The sequence below is a fragment of the Neofelis nebulosa genome, chromosome 7 (assembly GCF_028018385.1).
Source record: "Neofelis nebulosa isolate mNeoNeb1 chromosome 7, mNeoNeb1.pri, whole genome shotgun sequence".
NCBI classification, from domain to species: domain Eukaryota; kingdom Metazoa; phylum Chordata; class Mammalia; order Carnivora; family Felidae; genus Neofelis; species Neofelis nebulosa.
Genome location: NC_080788.1, coordinates 4,603,545 through 4,625,988, shown reverse-complemented (window position 1 = coordinate 4,625,988; position 22,444 = coordinate 4,603,545). Strand labels below are relative to the sequence as shown.

At 40.8% G+C, this 22,444-nt stretch overlaps 1 protein-coding gene across 10 annotated transcripts in view; it reads right to left on the bottom strand.

Moving 5' to 3' along the window:
* CPEB1 (cytoplasmic polyadenylation element binding protein 1) overlaps positions 1-22,444 on the bottom strand; it is a 92,500-nt gene that overhangs the window by 64,784 nt on the left and 5,272 nt on the right. For 9 of the 10 annotated variants that reach the window (XM_058736454.1, XM_058736458.1, XM_058736450.1 and 6 more), the window contains exon 2: positions 11,147-11,321. The exons of the other annotated variant lie outside the window; for it this stretch is intronic. In XM_058736454.1, coding sequence (XP_058592437.1) covers positions 11,147-11,321 — 175 coding nt within the window. The remainder of the gene's footprint in view (positions 1-11,146; positions 11,322-22,444) is intronic. 10 annotated transcript variants of the gene reach the window in all.

Sequence of the window (22,444 nt, the reverse complement as noted above, 5' to 3'; positions counted from 1 at the left end):
ACAAAACCTACTGAGACTAAATCACAAATATACAATCTGAATAGACATAGGACTAGTAAGGAGATTGAATCAAAACTAAAAATCTCCCAACAAAGAAAAACCCTGGATCTGATGGCTTCACTGGTAAACTCTACCAAACATTTGAAGACCTAATACCAGCCCTTCTCAAACTTTCCCAAAAAACTGAAGAGGAGAGAATACTTCTCAACTCATTCTATGAAAGCAGTATAATCTTGATACCAAAGACAGTACAAGCAAACTACAGACCAACATTCTTTATGAACACTGATCAAAAACAAAAGTTGGACAAGAATACTCAACAAAATACTAGCAAACAGAATTCAGGTAGTGCACTGAAATGATTATACATTGTGGCCAAATAGGATCTGTTCATGGAATCCAAGGATGGTTCAACATACAAAAAATTTATATGCCACATCAACAAAATGAAGGAAAAAAAAAAACCACATGATGATTTCAATTGATGCAGAGAAAGCATGTGAGAAGATTCAACACCTTTCATGATAAAAATCAGTCACCAAAATAATAAGAAGAAACTAACTTTCACATAATAAAAGCATTATATGAAAAACCCACAGCAAACATAATACTCAATGAGGGGACACTAAAAGCTTTTCCCCTAAGATCAGGAAAAAAACCAAACAAAAACACCAAGGATACCCACCTTTTACCACTTCTATTCAATATAATGGAAGTTCTAGCCAGAGTATTTAATCAAGAAAAATAAAAGGCATCCAAAGTGGAAAGGAACAAGTATAATTATCCCTGTTTGTAGATGAATGTATGCTGAAACCCCTAAAGGAGTCCATAAAAAAATTCCTATTAGAATAAATGAAATTAAAAGTGAAGTATCAGGCAACAAAGTCAACACACACACATACACACCAGATGCACTTCTATCACGATGAGCAATCTGAAGAGGAAATTACAAGAACAATTCCATCCACAATAGCATCAAAATGAATAAATTACTTAGGAACTGACTTAAGGAAGTCAATGACTTACACAATGAAAATGAACAAACACTGATGAAATAAATTAAAGAGGACATAAAAAAAATGTTCATGGACTGGAGGACTTAATGTTATTAAAATGTCAATACTACCCAAAGCAATCTATGGATTCCATGCAATGCCTATTAAACATCCCAGTGACATTGCTGCAAAAGTAGAAAACCCTTGACACTAAAAGCTAAGGAACCAAAGCAAAAATAAACATGTGGGATTACATTACTAAAAACCATCTAACCAACAAAATGAAAAGGTAACCTACCAAATGAGAGAATATTTGTAAATCGTGTCTGATAAAGGGCTATTGTCCAAAATACATATGGAAAAAGGGGCGCCTGGGTGGCACAGTCGGTTAAGCGTCCGACTTCAGCCAGGTCACGATCTCGCGGTCCGTGAGTTCGAGCCCCGCGTCAGGCTCTGGGCTGATGGCTCGGAGCCTGGAGCCTGTTTCCGATTCTGTGTCTCCCTCTCTCTCTGCCCCTCCCCCGTTCATGCTCTGTCTCTCTCTGTCCCAAAAATAAATAAAAAAATGTTGAAAAAAAAAAATTCAAAATACATATGGAAAAAGGCATCCTAAAATTCATATGGAATCTCAAGTGACCCTGAAAAACAAGTTATTTTTCTTGAAGAAAAATAACAAAGTTGGAAGATTCACACTTCCCGATTTCAAATCCTACTACAAAGTTATAGTAACCAAAACAGTGTGGTATTGGCATACATACAGACCTATAAACTAACAGACTAGAAAGCCCAGAAATAAATCCTTACATAGATGGTCAAATGATTCTTGAGAAGGGTGCCAAGACTACTCAATGGGGAAAGGATGGTATGGTGCTGGGAAAACTGGATATGCACCCGCAAATAAAGTTGGATGTTTAGCTAAGACCGTTTATAAATATTAACTCAAAATAAATCAAGGACCTAAATTTAAGACCTTAGAAGAAAACACAGGACAAAAAGCTTTATGAAACTGCATGTAGCAATGATTTCTTGGATATGAAATAAAAGGCACAAGTAACAGGCAAAAAAAAAAAAAAAATAGGCAAATTAGGGGCACCTGGGTGGCTCAGTTGGTTGAGCATCTGACTCTTGATTTCTGCTCAGGTCATGATCCCAGGGTCATGGGATCAAGCCCCACATTGGGCTCCACACTAAGCATGGAGCCTGCTTAAAATTCCCCCCTCTCCCTTGCTCACTCTCTCTAAAATGAAAAGACAAATTAGGTTTTATGAAAATTTTTCAATTTTTTTCAAAGTTTATTTATTTTGAGAGAGAGAGAAAAAGCACATGTGCATGTGCACGAGGGGGGTAAGGGCAGAGAAAGGAGAGAGAGAATCCCAAACAGGCCCCGCACAGTCAACGTAGAGCCTGACTCAGGGCTCAATTCCATGAACTGTTAGATCATGACCTGAGCCAAAATCAAGAGTTGGACACTCAAGCTGAGCTACCCCCACACGCCCCAGATTTCATGAAAATTTTACAGTTTTGTACATCAAAAGGCACACTCCAGAGTACAAAGACAACCCACAGAATAGGAGAAAATATTCCCAAAAGTTATCTATCTGATAAAGGATTAATATCTACAACATATAGAAAACTCCTAAAATTTAGCAACAAGAACAAAAAACCAACAACTTGATTTAAAAATGTACCAAGGGCACACTATGTACACTGTATGTTAGCTAACTTGACAATAAATTATATTAAAAAAAAAAAAACTATTTACCTTCCTAATGAATAAAACGTACAAAGGAGTGGAATAGATGTTTCTCCAAAGAAGATATACAAATAGCAAGTAAACACATGGAAAGATGCTAAATATCACTGATCATTAGGGAAATGCAAATCAAAACTAAATAAGATACCAGACCTAATACTCATGAGGATAGCTACTGTAAAAAACAAAAAAACAGAAAACAAGTGTTTGTGAGGATGTGGAGAAACTGGAGCCCTTGTGCACTCTTGGTGGGAATATAAACAGTACAGTTACTGTGGAAAACAATATGGTGGTTCCTCAAATTAAAAACAGAACCACCATGTGCTCCAGCAATTACACCTCTTGGCATATACCTGAAAGAACAGAAAGCACAGTCTTGAAGAGATTTGTACATTCATGTTTATAACAACAATATTCACAACTGCCAAAATGTGGAAGCAACCAAGTATCCACCAATGTACGAGGCACAAGCAAAATGTAATGTATACAACATAATGGAATATTATTCACTTAGAAATCCTGACAAATGCTACAACGTGGATGAACCTTCATGGCTAAGTGACATAATTAGTCACAAATGACAAATACTGTAGGATTCTATTTACATGTTCTAGTTAGAACAGTCAAAATCTTAAAGACATAAGGTGTAACGCCAAGTGCCAGGGGGTGGCAATGAGGGAAGAATGGGGAGTTACTGTTCAGTGGGTACAGAGTTTCAGCCTTACAGGATGAAGAATTATACGGATAATGGCTGCACAAGAACGTGCATGTACATCATGTCACTGAACTGTGCACTAGAAAAATGGTTATGATGGTAAATTTTCTTTTACAACAAAGAAATATCCTAGACATTAATAGGTAGGGAATGTGGGGGAGAGAATGTGGGGGAGAGAACTTATTTGAACTTAAAATTAGGGCCTCTTTCAGTTTCGGTACCCAGTTTGTGAGAATGTATTCATCGAGCAATTGTACAACGACCCCCACCATGTGCCAGACGCAGTACTGAGGATTAGGAACCCAAGGATATTTAAGACCCAGTCCTTTGTAGTCTAAACCAGAAACCAGGAATTCAACTTCAAAAATCATGACCCCAGCAATGCTCTCACACAACTGTGTTCTTTATATATCCACACCATCACAATCAGTACCATCACATAACAAGTAAGTGCAGTTTCAGGCACTATTCTACATATTCAAGATACATGTCTTATTCAACCTTCCCCAAATCCTATAGACAGGTACTGTTACTACTCCTGTGTTATAGTTAGGGCAACTTAATCTCAGAGAATTAGCTAAAATTAGGTCAAGTTGCACATCCAGGATCTGTTTTCAAGTTAATCTGCATCCAGAGCCTGCATTTTTTGTGTAGGTTTATAATGAAAGGGGCAAATTGAATAGGCTTCTTCTTATCTACTCTGTTTTGAGAATACATTTAGACCACCACACAGGTCAATGAACAATCTGAAATAGCCAAGAATGATCTCGCTACCGGTAACAGAGGCAGGAGAATGTGAGAAAAAGTTTTCAGAGGTGATAACCAAGCCATTCTTGAACAAGACAAGGATTTTTCTAGGCAGGGAATATTCAATTTAGTATCCTGCTTAACAGTTCAGCTATGTAGCAGAACAGCATTTCCTGCATGATTTCATCTAAGCCAGTGACTTTAATTATATAATGGAATCTCAAGAAACACACCAGACAGAACAGGATAAAAGAAAAGACCCCTGGGGCCCAGTTCTAGGGATCTTTCCTTGGATGATGCCAGACCATATATGCCTCATGTATTCTTTTAACCGTAGAAAATTTTTCACAGTAGAGACAAAAAGTTAAGTAGGCTTTACACCAAGACTGAAAAATTTTTCAAATGCTTAGTTATTTTCAGAGTGTGTGCACGTCAGTGGGGAAGGGGCAGATCTGAGAGAGGGAGAGAGAAAATCCCACGCAGGCTCCATACTGTCAGCACAAAGTCTGACTTGGGGCTCAATCTCATAAACCAGGAGATCATGACCTGAGCTGACATCAAGAGTCAGACACTTGGGGCACCTGGGTGGCGCAGTCGGTTAAGCGTCCGACTTCAGCCAGGTCACGATCTCGCGGTCCGTGAGTTCGAGCCCCGCGTCAGGCTCTGGGCCGATGGCTCGGAGCCTGGAGCCTGTTTCCGATTCTGTGTCTCCCTCTCTCTCTGCCCCTCCCCCGTTCATGCTCTGTCTCTCTCTGTCCCAAAAATAAATAAAAAAAAACAAAACAAAACAAAACAAAAAAAAAAACGTTGAAAAAAAAGAGTCAGACACTTAACCAGCAGAGCCATCCAGGTGCCCCCAGACTGACTGAACTTTGCAGTATCACAATACCTGGGGTCTACAAAGATGTAGAGGACAACTCTCATGAAAATCTGGCAGGATTGTAAACTGATAAAAACCACTTTGAAGACAGTTATATACTCATTACTCTGCAATTCACTTCTAGGTTCATATGCTAAAGAAATTCTTGTTATATGCACATAAGGAGATACAAACAAGATGTTCACCAAAATACTGTTTTTAACAGCAAAAATCATTTTCCAACAGAGGATCAGATAAATAACATTTATGTAAAATGCTACTACTATACAGTAATTAAAACCCACTGATTTGACTTTAAAATGTCAATATGGACACACTGCAAATGTAATACATGGAAAATGGCAAATACAAGTATACCTTATTTTATTGCACTTTTCAGGTACTCCAGATATTTTATTGCATTTTCAGAAACTGAAGATTTATGGCCACCCCACGTTTAGCAAGTCTATCGCTGCCATTTCTCCACCAGTATTTGCTCACTTTGTGTCTCTGAGTCACATTTTGGTAGTTCTTGCAATATTTCAAACTTTTCATGATTACTGCAATTGTTACAGTGACCTGTGACCTTTGACGTTACCACTGTAATTGCTTTGGGGTGCCACAAACTGCGCCCACTTAACCAATGACAAACTTAACCGATAAATGTTATGTGTTCACACTGTTCCACCAATTGGCTGTTCCCCTGCTCTCCCCCTCTTTTTTGGCCTCCCTAGTCCCTGAGGCACAACAGTGTCAAAATAAGGCCAACTGATAACCCTACAGTGGCTTCTAGGGATCCAAGGGAAAGGAAGAGTCACACGTCTCTCACTTTAAATCAAAAGCTAAAAATGGTTAAGCTCAGTGAGGAAGGTGTGTTGAAAGCAGAGATAAGCCAAAAGCTAGGCTTCTTGTCCCAAACAGGCAAGTTGTAAATGCAAAAGGTAAGTTCTTGGAGGACATTAAAAGTGCTACTTGTCAACAAACACCTAAGACAAACAGCCTAACTGCTGATACGAAGAAAGTCTTAATGGTCTGCAGAGAAGATCAAACCAGCCACAACCTTCCCAGAGGCCAAAGCCTAATCCAGAGCAAGGCCCTTACTATCTTCACTTCTGTGAAGACAGAGAGGGGAGGAAGCTGCAGAAGACAAATATGAAGCTAACAGAGATTGGTTCATGAGGTTTAAGGAAAGACACCATTTTTATACCATAAAACCGCAAAATAAAGCGGTAAGTTACCCACAAGGTCTGAGATAATTAATGAAGGTTTTCAGGGCACATGAAACAGCCTAAATCAGAAGAAGATGCCATCTAGGACTTCCACAGCGTGAGAGGAGAAGTCAGTGCTTGGCTTCAAAGGACAGGTTGACTCCGTTGGTAGGGGCTAATGCAGCTGCTGGCTTTAAGTCGAAGCCTGTGCTCATGCGCCATTCTGAAAACCCTAGGGCCTTTAAGAATTATGCTCAACCTACTCTGCCTGGACTCTGTCAAGGGAACAACAAAGTCCAGACAGTACTTCTGTTTACAATGTGGTACACTAAATATTGCAAACCCAAATATTGTTGAGACCTACTGCTCAGAAAAAAAGGATTTCTTTCAAACTATTACTGTTCATTGACAATGCACCTAGTCACCCAAGAGCTTTGACAGAGATGTACAATGAGATCGATGTTGTTTACACACCTGCTGACACAACATCCATTCTGCAGCCCATGGATCTAGAAGTAATTTCAACTTTCAAGTCTTACTATTTAAGAAATATTTTGTAAGGCTATAGCTGCCATAGATAGGGATTCCTCTGATGGATCTGGGCAAGTAAACTGAAAACCTTCTGGAAAGGATTCACCATTCTGGATGCCAATAAAAACATTCATGATTCATGGGAAGAGGTCAGAATACCAACATAAATAGGAGTTTGGAAGAAACTGACCCCAACCCTCATGGATGACTTTGAGGGGTTCAAGACTTCAGGAGAGGAAGTCACTGCAGATGTGGTAGAAACAGCAAGAGAAAAAGAATTAGAAATGGAGCCTGAAGATGGGACTCAATTGATGAAATCTCACGATCAAACTGTAACAGACGGGGGGTTACTTCTTATGGATGAGCACAGAAAGTGGAGATACTGGGAAGACTGCTGAAATGACAACAAAGGATTTAGAATATTACCTATACTCAGTTGATAAGAAGGCAGAGGCAGGGTTTGAGAGGATGGACTCCAGGGGCGCCTGGGTGGCGCAGTCGGTTGAGCGTCCGACTTCAGCCAGGTCACGATCTCGCACTCCGTGAGTTCGAGCCCCGCACCAGGCTCTGGGCTGATGGCTCGGAGCCTGGAGCCTGTTTCCGATTCTGTGTCTCCCTCTCTCTCTGCCCCTCCCCCGTTCATGCTCTGTCTCTCTCTGTCCCAAAAATAAATAAAAAACGTTGAAAAAAAATTTTTTTTAAATTAAAAAAAAAAGAAATAAAACATACTTATAAAAAAAAAAAAAAAAAAAGAGGATGGACTCCAATTTTTTTCCCCCACTGTAAACGTTTTTGAGAATTTTACAGGTCTCAGGAAAAACTAAGAATGTGTATGTATGTATATGCATACATATGTATTAATACTTTATCTTCACATATTACATTACAAAGATTTTTATGTAGCTAAACATGTAAAAAGATTATTCTCAAAAGGTATTATTCTATTAACTACATGACATTCCATCGCTTGAATATACAGTATAAATATTTCCCTCTTGGGAGACACTTAAGCTTTTTCAAATTTTCACCACTGTAACGATGCTCTAAGTATCCGTTTACATAAATCCTTATTTGTACTGATTACTACTCTGTAGGAGAGATTCTCAGATCTTGACATACTGAGTCAAGGAGCGTGATGATTTCTAAAAGCTAAGAAGTTATCTTTGAGGCTGAGTTGTAAAGAAGCTGCAGTGGCAAACAGAGGAGCAATGCCAGGAACCCTTCCTGAGTGCAAAGACGATGGTGAGTCGATCCTCCCTTTCCTGTCATGGGATGGCAGCCCACTTAGAGGTCTGACTTCCATTTTGTTCTCCATCTTGTCAGGAGAAATTGGTAATCAGATCTTGGAGGACAAATCAGTTCCTTAATGTCACTGGTCATGGACCTCTGACAACTCTCACAAGAACATCCGGGGACTTTGCAACGCCCACAACATCCACCCCATCTAGCCCAACACCCCTGCAGCCATGGTGTGGGCACTCCCCCTTCCCTACTCCCCCATTCTGTGCCTAAAACATGCCAAGCTCTCTAAGAAGCCTTAGTCCAACCTTTTCTGTCTGAAATGTTTTCCCCACACTCTTTACAAGATCTAGCTTCTTCTCCTTCTTTAGTACTCCGTTTTAAACATACCTCCCCAGAGAGTTCTTGCCTGACCATGTCACTCAAAACATCATTACTTCATAGTACTTACTAAAACTTGCAATGATTTTACTTATTTCTCTATTGAGTTTCTCCCATTATCCATGATGGGCGAGCAGGTTCTGAGAATACCACGTCAAGTCAGGACTCCCTGAAGCCTAACAACAGTGACTGGCATGAAGTACGCATTCCTTAACTATTTGTTGAATTTCTGGTGAATTTGGCTAACTGTGGAAGTGGGACCAAGTGTTTAGTAATCTAAGTAGTAGGAATCTAAAGACAGAGTTTGGAGGGAGGGACCTGAGCTACAGATTCAAGGTTGGGTTCATCTGCTTTCCTTGATGTGGTAGCTGAAGGAGGTCTCCCAAAGATGTCCATGTCTTCATCCCCGGAACCTGTGCACATCTCAGAATGAAATACCAGTGTCTGCTTAGCTGCACAACCAATCATCCCAATGTTAGAACAGCATGATCTAGGCTCTAAGGCCAGGACTCCATCTATGGCGTGCCTGGCTCAAGAGAAATCTGAGCTGCAGCAGTCACAGCATCCGTTGGAGCCCCAATAAAACCAAGACCACACCAGACACAGGAGTCAAAACCTGGGCATAAACCTGCATGCACCTGAAGATGTGCTGTTTGTGGGAGCTGAGTGTCAGAAAGTGACCAAACAACACAGTGACAGCAGACTTTGATTTAAGCCTGAGATTAGCCACTTAGTAGGTAGCCTTGCCCAAGTCCTCTAACCTAGATGAGACTTCGTTTTCTCATCATAAAATGGAACCGAATCCTTCCTAAAAGAAGGGCAATATTATTTTCAGAAGCTGCCACAGCCACCCCACCTTCCACAACCACCACTGTGAACAGTCAGCAGCCATAGACCTCAAGGCAAGACCCTCCTCCAGCATAAAGACTATGACCCACTCAAAGTTCAGATGATGGTTAGCCTTTTTTTTTTAGCAATTAAGTATTTTTAAAGTATGAACAATTTTTTTTACATATATAATGCTATTGCACACATCACAGACTACAGAATGGCATAAATATAACTTCCATATTCACTAGGAAACCAAAAAATTCCTTTGGCTCACTTCATTGCAGTATCGGTTTGCTGTGGCAGTCTGGAACCCAACCCACAATTTCTCTGAGGTATGCCTAAGTTCCCAGCATGTCTGAGGCAACCCAGTGAAATTTAAGCCATTGTTGAGGGTCATTCATATTGAAATATAATTCATGAAATCTTCTCAAAGAAGAAAAACAACACATACGTTGAATCGAGATTTTCTGAGTTTTTAAATTGACATAAGCTAAAGGAGAGTAAGGGTTGTTATTAGCTCATGATGTACACCAATTAATAGAAAATACACATGTACTTTATTGGAAGTTTGAAGAGACCAGACATACCAGCATTCCTAGTTCCTCCTATGTCCTTCTCCCATTTGCCCTCCAGTTAGAACAATGTACTAGAAATAAATTCTATAGTTACCACAGGTCAGTCTCCTTTGTGAGGACATCTCTCCTTCAGACATTTAGCTACTTTATGTTCATATACGCCTGCATCTTTATGGGAATGATTTCCAACGTCAACTTAGGAAGTAAATCAAAGAATTTATAATGAAAGAGCAGAAATTGCCAGTTCTTATTCTGCAAATCCCACTATTGCCAAATTTCTTCAAGATCCACTTAAAGAATTAAAAATATGTTCAACTTTCAACTAAAATAACCCCAACAACAAACACTCCATCAACATGTTGCAACTTCCACAAATGCTTATGACACAGCACTGTCAGGACATCCGAGTCTCCTTGTGAAATACCACCTTCAGGGGATGCTGCCCTCTCCCCTCCACTATCCTATGGAATATCCTAAATATCATGAAAACTCAATGCTTGCTGGGCACCTGGGTGGCTCAGTCGATTGAGCATCTGACTTCGGCTCAGATCATGAACTCACTTTTTGTGAGTTCCAGCCCCACTCTGGGCTCTGTGCTGACAGCTCGGAGCCTGGAAGCTGGAGCCTGCTTCAGATTCTGTGTCTCCCTCTCTCTCTCTGCCCCTCCCCTACCTGCACTCTCTCTCTCTCTCAAAAATAAGATTAAAAACAATCTCAATGATTGCTGACCCACATTCATGTATAAAAGCAATTATTCAAGAAATGCACTGTCCAATACAGCAGCCACTAATCATGTGGCCACCAAGCATTTGGGATGCAGCTAGTTCGAACTGAGCAGTGTAGTAAATGTGAAATATATACTGAAGTCTTAGTACTAACAAAATAGGATATCTCATTAACAGTTTTTACACTGATTACATACTCACATATTTTGTTAGGCTAGGTAAATATTAATGTCACTTTTCAAAAAAAAAAAAAAAACCTTTTAAATGTGGCTACCAGAAAATCTAATTACATATATGACTATTATAATTCTATATATAAATAGTCCTGATACCTTTGACCTATCCTTTTTTATCTTTTTACGTGTCATAAAATAGACTTGTACGTTATAAATCAAAGCCAGTCTTCACTCAGAAGTGAACCCAATCCACAAAGTAAGCTACAAAAAGGGGCAAGTGTCACCAGAGATTCAAGGTCATTCTTTACAAGCTTCACAAGAAAGCTTCCTAGAAACAGACAGCTCTACATACATGCCTAGTGTAGGTTTTCATACATACATACACACACTAAATTTTCAAATCTAAGTCACCTGGCAAATGATCATGAATTCCTCGGTTTATGGGTGTAGTGCAGACTCTACTGAAATCCACAGAATTATCCAATATGGCATTTATCCTTCGAAAGATATTGGCATTGCTACACGTGGAGAGTGCGGGTGCTTCCTGGTTGTCCCAACAATCTTTTATCCTTCCAGCTTCTTCTTCCTGCACACAGAAAAAAGATATTTAGGTTTTCCTCCTAGACACCAGAAAAGATACTTAGGTTTTTCTACACTCCCTTACTCCTAAATCCAACACTGTGAGTTAGATAAAGTAACAAGGACTTGAATTTCTTACCTATATACTAAAATACCTGAGGAGTCCTATTATGAGCGAGGTATCTTGAGAGAACTAAAAGAGGGGTAAAACAACAAAACACCTAAATACAAGATATTGCCCCAGAACTTTCTAACCTAATAGGACATGTATAGGAATTAGCATGGTGTGGCAGCAGCAGGAGTTTCAGAACCAGAAATATGAGATTCAAATCTTGGAGGCTGATCTATATACTATTTGGCAATTAAAAAAATGAAGGACTGGGGCGCCTGGATGGCTCACTCGGTTAAGCATCTGACTTCAGCTCAGGTCATGATCTCACTATTAGTGAGTTCAAGCCCCTCACAGAGCTCTCCCCTGTCAGTTCAGAGGCACTTCGGATCCTCTGTCTCCCCCTCTCTGCCCCTTTTGCACTCATTCTCGCTGTCAAAAATAAACATTAAAAAAAGGAAATATTGATACATGCTACAACATGGATAAACCTCAAGTACACTATGCTAAGTGAAAGAAGTCAGTCACAGAAGACCACCTATTATTAGCCCATTAATATGAAATGTCCCAAACAGACAAATCTATAGGAGATGAGTTGTCTTCATCTCAGGGTGGACAGGGAAGAAGGTTTGGGGATGGTGGCTAATGGGTACAAGGTTTATGATAATGAGATAATGAAGATACTCTAAAATTAGATTAGGGTGATAAATCACAAAACTGTACACTAAAAATTACTGAATTTTATACTTATGTGAATTGTATCTCATTAAAGAGTTTGGTTCTGCCATTTATTGTCAGTTACTTAACCTCTGTGCCTCAGTTGCCCTATTTCTGAAATGGGAAGAGTACCTACCAACCTTTTGATGAGATATCTAAAGCACTTAGCATGGAGCCTGGTATATGGTAGCTGCTATTTTTACACCTGAAGATACAACTACAGAAGATACAATAAGCACCAAGAGTATACAAACACCATCCAAAAGGAATGGTTTATGTGGTATCTCAGTAGATAACACCACCATCTGCTAGGTGTCCCAGACAGAAATCTCTTCACTCTTCAGTCTCCCTCCCTCTCTCACCACATGTGATGCCTGACATAGTAAGCAATGATATAATGGCTGACAGAGTCACCAGCTCTAGGATTCCCAATGATCTTGGGGAAAATCAGCAAAAAGCAGACCAAGTAAGGAAACTAGCACCTAGGATCTTATAGCTGGTCACTTCAAAACAAAATTCTAAAAAGCTGGGTGCCTATTAATGTTCAGGTAAGCAGGAGAAGGAGCAGAAGCACAGAATTTATCAACTCTATAGGATGGTCTTAAAGGGACGAACTTGAATCCCATATCATTCATTCTCAAGCTCTTGAAAAGACTGTATCCGTTGGAAGCTGTGAGGATGACCAGAACGCACAGTCCTGCATATTCCCTGGGTCATTTTCCCAAACCTTCCAGAAGCCACCATTGAGAACAGCTAAACCCATAGACACAAGGCCCTGTTCACAACTGTAGATTTCTAAGATGATTCTCAACCTCACTAAGGCAACATCACAAAGGCTAAGATGCAAGCATTTACAATCAATCTGTAGATCTTAAAGCTACATGCCTCCCTCATTCACTGCCTAATAAACTTTAACCAATTGCCTGCTATGTACAGTGAGCACCCAAAGGGGAGGCAGATTAGAGATCCAACCAAAAAGAGATTTCTGAAGTCTGGAAAGGGAACTAAGATCTGGTCGTGTTGTTAACAGTTACGACATAAGCTACAGTTGGCTGTAATCCTATATTGTCCTCTCAGCCAAGGGAGCTCAGAAGAAGACAATGTGCCTGAAAGTAAAGATAGGAAGAAGGTGTGAAGCACACAGAGAACAGAAGGGCATTATCAGAAGCGGCCCAATGTGGTGGGGCACTGGGTATAGAAGACAGCAAACTGGAAAGAAGGCCTCATGCCAGGTTCAGGATTAGAACAACCTCCTATATCAATGGTTTCAAAACTTTAAAGGGCCTCTCTTAATACACAATCTGATTTTTATTTACTAGTACAGATGTGCTGTAGATCTATGGATTCCCAGATCCTGGCCACACTTACAAGCAAAGAGGTAGCACCCTAATAGTCTCAGAAGACCTCAAGCAACTATGTGAAATAAGAGGCAGAGCCTGTGAGCAAAGTGCCACTGTGGTGAGGGGATGATGCAGGCCCACAGGCCTTCTGGGAGAAACCTGCTTCCCCAGGAGTAGGGCAAGGTCTAAGAATCGTACCATCTCAAGCATCCTGAAAAAAAAAATTAGGCCTGACCCAAATCTGCCCCACTCCCAATACCGTTATGAACATGCACCGTAACTCTGAAACTCAAGGCTAATGCTATCTGGAATGTCTCCCTCCCTCTCCTCCTCTCAGGTCTGCCAAGCCAGTTATCTAGAGGAGTCCAGGTAATTAGAACACAAGTAAATGGAGTGTTCAATTAATACCCCAAACTGCCTAATCAGTAAGTACCAGTGGTTTGCCTTGAATAACCAATTTGGAAGGGGGTTAAAAAAAAAAAAAAAAAATCAAAGCCAGCAATATCAGATGGGGAACGGATCTACTTTCCTTATGTGTACAATAGGGATAAAAGTAGTAACAAGGTCTCACAGAGCTCTTTGTGAATTAGTGCATATAACATGCTTGCCACAGTACCTGGAACATAATTATGTGCTGAACAGATGAATGTTCGCTATCAGTATCACTACTGCACCAAGGGCTCAGGGGCCACCACAAGGATCCCTGAATAAAAGACTATTTGCTCATTAAAAGAGAATTATGTACTAAAAGACTCAGGCAAACTACTCTTTTGAAGACCCCAGGCCCTTCTATGCCTAACTTTCCTAATCGTTTGATTCAGAAAGCTTAATTAAAAAGACTTAGGACACAAATCAAACTGCCCAAAACCTGTACCTACTGCAGAATTTAGCAATCCTTTAAACTCTTCAGCTAAATGAATTCAGTGTCTCATCTTCAAAACACTATCTCTTATCCACACCCATACTTACACACCCATTACTCTGTATATTCTATCCTGACTGATCACTTTATAGGTCTGAGTTCCTACCAATGTTTTACCATAAATACAAACAGTTTTCTCCCTGGGTTATACCACTCTTGTCTGGTAGTTTTCAGTTATTTCTGGCATATTTCGCCCTTAAATGGGACCATTTGCTAGGTGGTTTGTTTTTTTTTTTAACCTTTATTTGGTCTTTCATGATGAACAGGAAAGGAGGCTTTAAGACAGATCAGAAGCTTAGAATGCAAATCTTAACACTATTGAGAACTATGGATCAACGGAGCAAATTACTTGGCAAAGCTAGAAATGAAAAGCAGGAATTCTTACTGTCAGGGACTAAAACTGATGTCAAGATAAAACTAATTTTACCTACTTACTGTCAGAATGAATGGCTCATGATGAATCTCTATGGATACAAGCTATTTTATAGCAGGCCTCAATGTTCTCCTGGTCAATAGGTGAAAATGGACACTCCCATCATGAACCAACACTGGTCTCCTACACCAGTAATTCTCAACTGGTTGGGGCAGGGAGACAACAGACAGAAAAAAAAAAAAGCATTCCTTTTTTCCAGAAGGGAAGAATCTTCCCCCAAAACTGAATCACTGTTTCACAAAGCAGAACACAGGACAGCCTGTGGAGTACAAATACTAAATCTACCATTTAGGTATGTTCTAGAAGCCTTGGTGGTCTTGGGTATTCAAGTGGAGTACCACCTACTTCGCAGACTTTGTAGTAATGAGAAATCTATAAAGTGCCTGGATAGGCTCATCCCAGTGAAATTCACCAAGAAGCTTATTTACTTGTTTAGCACACAACTGGAGGTTTTTCTCCATTTGTGGTTTGAAACTGTCCCTCATAACACTTTAAAAATCTGAACCCATACCACATAGCTATGTGTTCTAATTAAAGAATAATAGGCCCAAATTTTATACTTATTTGTATGCTAGAACAGTCTAATTGGAAATACTGGTCTTGCCTTCAGATGCCATACAATCCAGGATCAACATGGTAATAGGATGGCCATTCTTTTAGGTCAAAATCCTGGTCTGGGGTTATTTAATGGTCATAATGAATGCCAACTTTACCATCTCTGAGTTGATATAATTTGCCTTTAATCAAAAACACAATACCTATATTGCAGACCTCAAGACCATTTCTGCTAATTATTTACTATGGATTCATGAAAGCCAGTTGAGAGATTTAAGGAAGACTCTCTGAAGGGCACACACTTTACTCTTCAAGACGGAGTTTTAACCTGGGGTCCACAGATCGCAATCGTTTTTTTTTTTGTTTTTTTTTTTTTAATTTTTGGGACAGAGAGAGACAGAGCATGAACGGGGGAGGGGCAGAGAGAGAGGGAGACACAGAATCGGAAACAGGCTCCAGGCTCCGAGCCCTCAGCCCAGAGCCTGACGCGGGGCTCGAACTCACGGACCGCGAGATCGTGACCTGGCTGAAGTCGGACGCTTAACCGACTGCGCCACCCAGGCGCCCCTCACAGATCGCAATCTACTAAGCTTCCAGCAAAACTGTGTTCACATTAAAAAATTTTCTGAGGGGCGCCTGGGTGGCGCAGTCGGTTAAGCATCCGACTTCAGCCAGGTCACGATCTCGCGGTCCGTGAGTTCGAGCCCCGCGTCAGGCTCTGGGCTGAGGGCTCGGAGCCTGGAGCCTGTTTCCGATTCTGTGTCTCCCTCTCTCTCTGCCCCTCCCCCGTTCATGCTCTGTCTCTCTCTGTTCCAAAAATAAATAAAAAACGTTGAAAAAAAAATTAAAAAAAAAAAATTTCTGAGTGGGAATGCAAGCTGGTGCGGCTACTCTGGAAAACAGTATGGAGGCTCCTCAAAAAAATTAAAACTAGAACTACCTTATGACCCAGAAATTGCACCAGTAGGTATTTATCCAAGGGATACAGGTGTGCTGTTTCGAAGGGACACATGCACCCCAATGTTTACAGCAGCACTATCGACAATAGCCAAAGTATGGAAAGAGCCCAAATGTCCATCGATGGATGAACAGATAAAGAAGATGTGGTATATATCTACACATACATACAATGAAGTATTACTTGGCAATCAAAAAGGATGAAATCTTGCCATTTGCAACTACGTAGATGGAACTGGAGGGTATTGTGCTAAGTGAAATTAGTCAGAGAAAGACAAATATCATATGACTTCACTCATATGAGGAATTTAAGAGACAAAACAGATGAACAGAAGGGAAGAGAAATAAAAGTAATATAAAAACAGGGAGGGAGACAAAGCATAAGAGACTCATAAATATGGGGAACAAACAGGGTTACTGAAGGGGGTATGGGAGGGGGGATGGGCTAAATGGGTAAGGGGCATTAAGGAATCTACTCCTGAAATCATTGTTGCACTATATGCTAACTAATTTGGATGTAAATTAAAACAAAGCGTTAGGTTGAAAAAATTAAGATTAAAAAAATTTTTGAGAATAAGATTTTCTAATTACATCTTTTTTTAGTTGAAAGCATTCATCTTGAACATTTAGGTTTTAATTAAGATACACCAACAGTATATTGGGGGCAATATACTTAGATGCCCCTGAAGAACTAGTTCACAGACGTACTTTGGCAATTTGATCTTTATAGTAATAACGCTAAAAAAAAAAAAACCTCTATAGGATTTACACTCATGATTCTGAGGATACTGTTTAACCACAATTCTGAACAGTCCTTATATGAACAACCACTTACAAAAATGTTATTCAGACCAAAGATTAGGAAATGGCTACAGTTTCACCTGAGGAATTGACAGGTTATCTTTATGGAAGAATGTAAATCATCTAGCCAAATGTCCACCTTTGCTTTGGTCACCTGGTCACTCAAAGCCAGTTTCTGGTTGAACTTCAATGAGTCTGTAGCTAAGAAGTGCTTCTCTATGTTTGACTTTCTCCTTGACCCTTACTTGTCCATTCTTAACTGAAATTCCACCTCGAGTCTTCTGTGCAACACTGGAAGGAATTAAAATTTATTATGTTGGTCCATACAAAACTGCCAATACTCGACCTTTTGCAACCAACAAAATGGCAGCTTCACAGAGTTCAATCTAGTATTTCATAAGTACTAAAAGCCTGTTACATTAGATTTTGAGATGACAGATAAAACATAATCCCTGCCCAAAGGAGAATTAGTTAAGTGGGAGAAGAAAATCTAGTTAGTTAAATGGAGATTGAGGTAAGCACAATATGCTACACACAGGAGAAGAATAAATTAAGGTATCTGGAATAGTGTGACAATTAGCTAGAGACTAATGAAAAATCAGAATTTCCGTAAGTGTGGGAAGAACAGACAAGCAGAGAATAAACACAGAGTGGATACAGAACACAGTAAATTCAATGAAAGAAAGCAGAGGAATAGGGCTAGATAGGGAGGTTCACCAGTAATAAAGGAGAAATGGCTGCAGGTCCTTACAGAGAGACAAAATAAATCCATCACCAGATACAAAATTCAAGATACCACCCCTTCTTCCTCTCCTTCACGACCTGACTTTCCTCTCTTCTCCACTGGTTCTTTCCCAACAATCTGTAAGTATGCCCAAGGCTCTCTCATCTTTAAAAAAAAATCTTCCTTGACTTAAAACATCCTCCCAAGTCACTGCCTTCTTTCTTTTGCTCTACTACCAACTTTCTAAAAAGGTGCTATACTTCTTAACCCATTTGTCCCCTGAACCCACGATATCCTGCTGGCACAAAGCTGCAAAAAGACACCACAGAACTCCTAAATTAAGGACTTCATAGTTGCCAAACCCAACCACCATTTCAAGTTCACCTTACTTGCTATTTTGGTGGATCTGATCCTTAACTCTTCTCCACTCATTTAATTCAGGAACCCCTTTCTTCTGGATCTCTCCTTTCTGATTAGTTTTCAGTTTCCACAGAGTATATCTAATGCATCTCTCTCTCCCTCCTCCCTCTCTCTCTTCCTCCCTCTCTCTCTTCCTCCCTCTCTCTCTTCCTCCCTCTCTCTCTTCCTCCCTCTCTCTCTTCCTCCCTCTCTTTCTTACACACACACACACACACACACACACACACACACACTATAAACTCAGTCTGGAAAAGGAAATCCTACAATTTCCAGGACAGGTTTATGAGAACATGAAGGAAATATTTAATACCACGACTGCTCAAGAATATCCAGAACACACGGCCACCAAAATTGTAGCTCTTGTCACACTTACCTATCAAACTGTTAGCTATATGCACTGTTAGCTCTGCATTTTATAAATGGTAAGGCCCTCAAAGACCTTCATTGAAGCAGTACTCAGTATCATATCTGCCACATTTGCAGGTACTCAATTCAGACACCACAGGAAGGCAGACCCATATCACATGCCTTTCACAGGCATGTTCGACCACCTCAATCACAACCTCCATAAATGGTAGTGACTCCTTTCTTCAATGTTAAGACAGGATGAAAAATAAAACTTTAGTCACAAATTCTAGCTCTGTCACTGTCAAAGCCCCAAGCCACTCAAAGTCATTTCAGCAGTTGGGAGTTTTTAAACCCCTCAGACCAGAGACAATTTACATGAACAAAAAATAAAGAACCCATAACAACATAACCTGGTGATTGCAGACCCAAAGATTACAATTACATTTACTGATTGTATTCTCATCATATGCCAGGAGCCATTCTGGAGACAGAGGGTAAATAAGACAATCCCTGCACCCAAGGAGTTAGTCTAATGGGAACACAAGCACATCCAGTATGTTACATGCTATTTTGTAAGCTCAACAATAAATATATAAAGAAATAACAAGGGTATTAGGGAGGTGAAAATATTAAAAGGTTTTACCATACACTCATAGTAGGAGTGGGGAAGGCAGTCTGGCAAAAAAGAACATGTACAAGGGCAAGGGGGGATGAAATGGGTGCTTTCAGGCAACTAGAAGTTCGCTGTTGCTAGAATTTTAATTGCAAGGGACACTATGCTATGACCCAGAAGTTGCACTCAGGCTCCCATATACAAGAGAAAGAAGTATACAGGACTATAAAAAGGCAGGTACAATAGTCACAGCAGTTTTATACTCAAACTCTGAAGAGAAACAAAATACCCACAGTGCTGGTGGTCCCCAAGACCACCCCCAGATTTGATCAATTACCAAGAGGACTCACAGGACTCAGCATAGAGTGGTACTCAGCACATACAGCTAATTATTACAGCCTGAAGATACAGAGAAACACCAGCAAAGGGAAAGGGCACATGGTTCAAAGTCTGGGGGAAATCAGGTACAAGCTTCCAAGAGTCCTCTTACAGGAGAGTCATAGAAGATAAACTTAATCGCTTAGCTCCCCCCAGCAACAAGTTGTGACAACATACCTGAAATGTTGCCAACGAGGGAAGCGTGCTAGAAACTTGGCTCCCAGGGTTTTTTATTGAGGGATGGTCACAAAGGCAGCCTCTGCCTGGAATACACCCAAATTCCAGACTCCAGGAGGGAAGCAGGTATTCAGCATAAATCACATTGCTTGCACAGTTTAGGTGTAGTAATCCACCCTATTAATTCTGGAAATGGTAGGATTATAGCAATCAATTCGGGCTTCCACTGCAACTTGTAGAAATCTCAGATATTAAATTAAGCTGGGGGGGGGGGTGTCAGACACCAAAGAGTGCATGCTACACGATTTCATTTTTAAGTTCAAAAAATGGGCAAAACCAATCGATGACAACAGAAGTCAGAACAGTAGTTCATGGGGGGGGGGGGGTCAAGGGTGAGATACAGAATGGCAAAGGGCACAAGGGAATCTTAACAAGTGAAGGGAACATTCTAGATCTTCATCTGTGTGGCAGTTTCTTAGGTATATAAAAATAACATCAACATGTAAAAACTAACCAAGCTATACACTTACAATTAGTGCCTTTTACCATATGTACGTTCTCTCTCAATTTTAAAAAGATTCAAGGAGGAGACCAGTAGACTACTAGACTGAAGCCAGACCATGATGGGCTTCGTACGCTACCAAGGGGACTGGCCCTTACTGTGTGGAAGCAGTTCTCCAAGTGAGGTCTGTGCACTCGTGAAGGTCCACAAAGCCCTTTCAGAAATCCACACGGCTAAAACTACCTTCATAACCTTAAAATACCAATTTCTTTTTTCACTATGCTGACATTTGCAACGATGATACAAAAGTAAAGTAACGAGTGGGTAAAACTGGCACCTTCGCAGGAATCAAGGCAATGCCAATAAACTGTACTAGAAGTGACTCTACTCTTCCTGCTCTGCAATCCCAGGAGGATAGGTCTGAGGAGCAACAGGACCACTAGTATGGTAGCGCTCCAGAGTGGTGGGTGTGAGCAGCCAAGAACTGAGGAAAAAGGTAAAGACCAGACTGAAAATACTGAAGGGAGGCCCTGAACTAGCAGTGGCCATGGTAAGGGAGAAGGAAGGAAAGGTGGCAGGGGCTAAGAGAGACACAGAGTTAGACCACGTCAAGGCTTTATAGTTTCCAAAGGAAAGCTGCAAATATGTATTTACCTAGTGTCTGTACTGGGGCCTCCAGTAACTGAAAAATGTTAAAGAAAGGGGGTGCCTGGGTAGCTCAGTCAGTTCCAGAGTCCAACTTCGGCTCAGGTCATGGTCCCACAGTTCGTAAGTTCGAGCCCCCATGGTGTTTGCTGCTGTTAGTGTGGAGCCTGCTTCAGATCCTCTGTCCCTCTCTCTCGGCCCCTCCCCTGCATGTGCTCTCTCTCAAAAATAAATCAACATTAAAAAAATAAAAATCAGGGGCGCATGGGTGGCTCAGTCGGTTGAGCGTCCGACTTCGGCTCAGGTCATGATCTCGCGGTCTGTGGGTTCAAGCCCCACGTTGGGCTCTGTGCTGGCGGCTCGGAGCCTGGAGCCTGTTTCGGATTCTGTGTCTCCCTCTCTCTGACCCTCCCCCGTTCATGCTCTGTCTCTGTCTCAAAAATAGATAAACGTTAAAAAACACTTTTTTTAATAAATAAATAAAAATCAGAACACCCAAACACATTCTCTCCCCCTAGAGGATACTACAGTCTAGTTGGGGGGAAAAGAGACTAATCGGGTAGAGGGGATAGAATCAGATTGGCCCCAGGAGATGAAGTAAGGGGAAAAAATTGGTTCTGTTTTTAAAACTGCTGGGTTCACTGTACTTCAGCAAGATAGAACTCATTCAGTAAGCCAGTCAGAACTATGGATTCTGAGCACAATCAGGGCTGGGCTCAAGGTAACTGCTTTCCTCCAACAGAAAGCTACTCCCATACCTTTATCCAAGGAGACAGACTTCTGGCCATGATGCTAAACCTGTCAAGATGGTACATATATCAGCATATAATGCTGGCCAAGAATAAAGAAACCAGTAACGCTATTACAGTTGGAGAACAACCTCAAGCCTGGTCACACACAGAGAGAACTAGTGCTGCAAGAATATACAGGCCCTCTGTATAAAGGGACAAGAAAGAGCCAACAGAATGAACCATAAGGAATGTGGCATTCAGGGGGATGAGAAAGCTTCTAAGTGCCAGGACAAGAAAAGATCAGACAGGGCAAGGGGAAAGCTATAGAGTCTCATGAGACTGAGATTTTAAGTCTCAGAGACCAATACAGCAAAGGTCAAGGTGCCTGAATTCTAGAAATACCCATCTGGAAAGGAAGAGACCAGAGTTCAAGTTCTGGCTCTATCATCCACTCGCTGAATGGACTTAAAACAACCACTTTTCATTCTCAGCTTAATTCATCCGTGAAAATAGCCATTAGGATCTGCGTTGTCAACTCCAAGTTACATCTGGGAGACCGACAGGTCTCTAATATCTTCTAAGCTTCAAAACCATTCCAAAATTATAGCTTAAAAAAACAAACGAACAAACAAACAAACAAGCACAACAGTCTCAGGAGAAAGGACAGACTTGGGAGACAGATGGTATCAGAGCCAGAAGCCAGGAGCACAAAGCCAGACTGCAGAGAGCACAGGTGTTAAGTAGTAAGAGATTAAGTG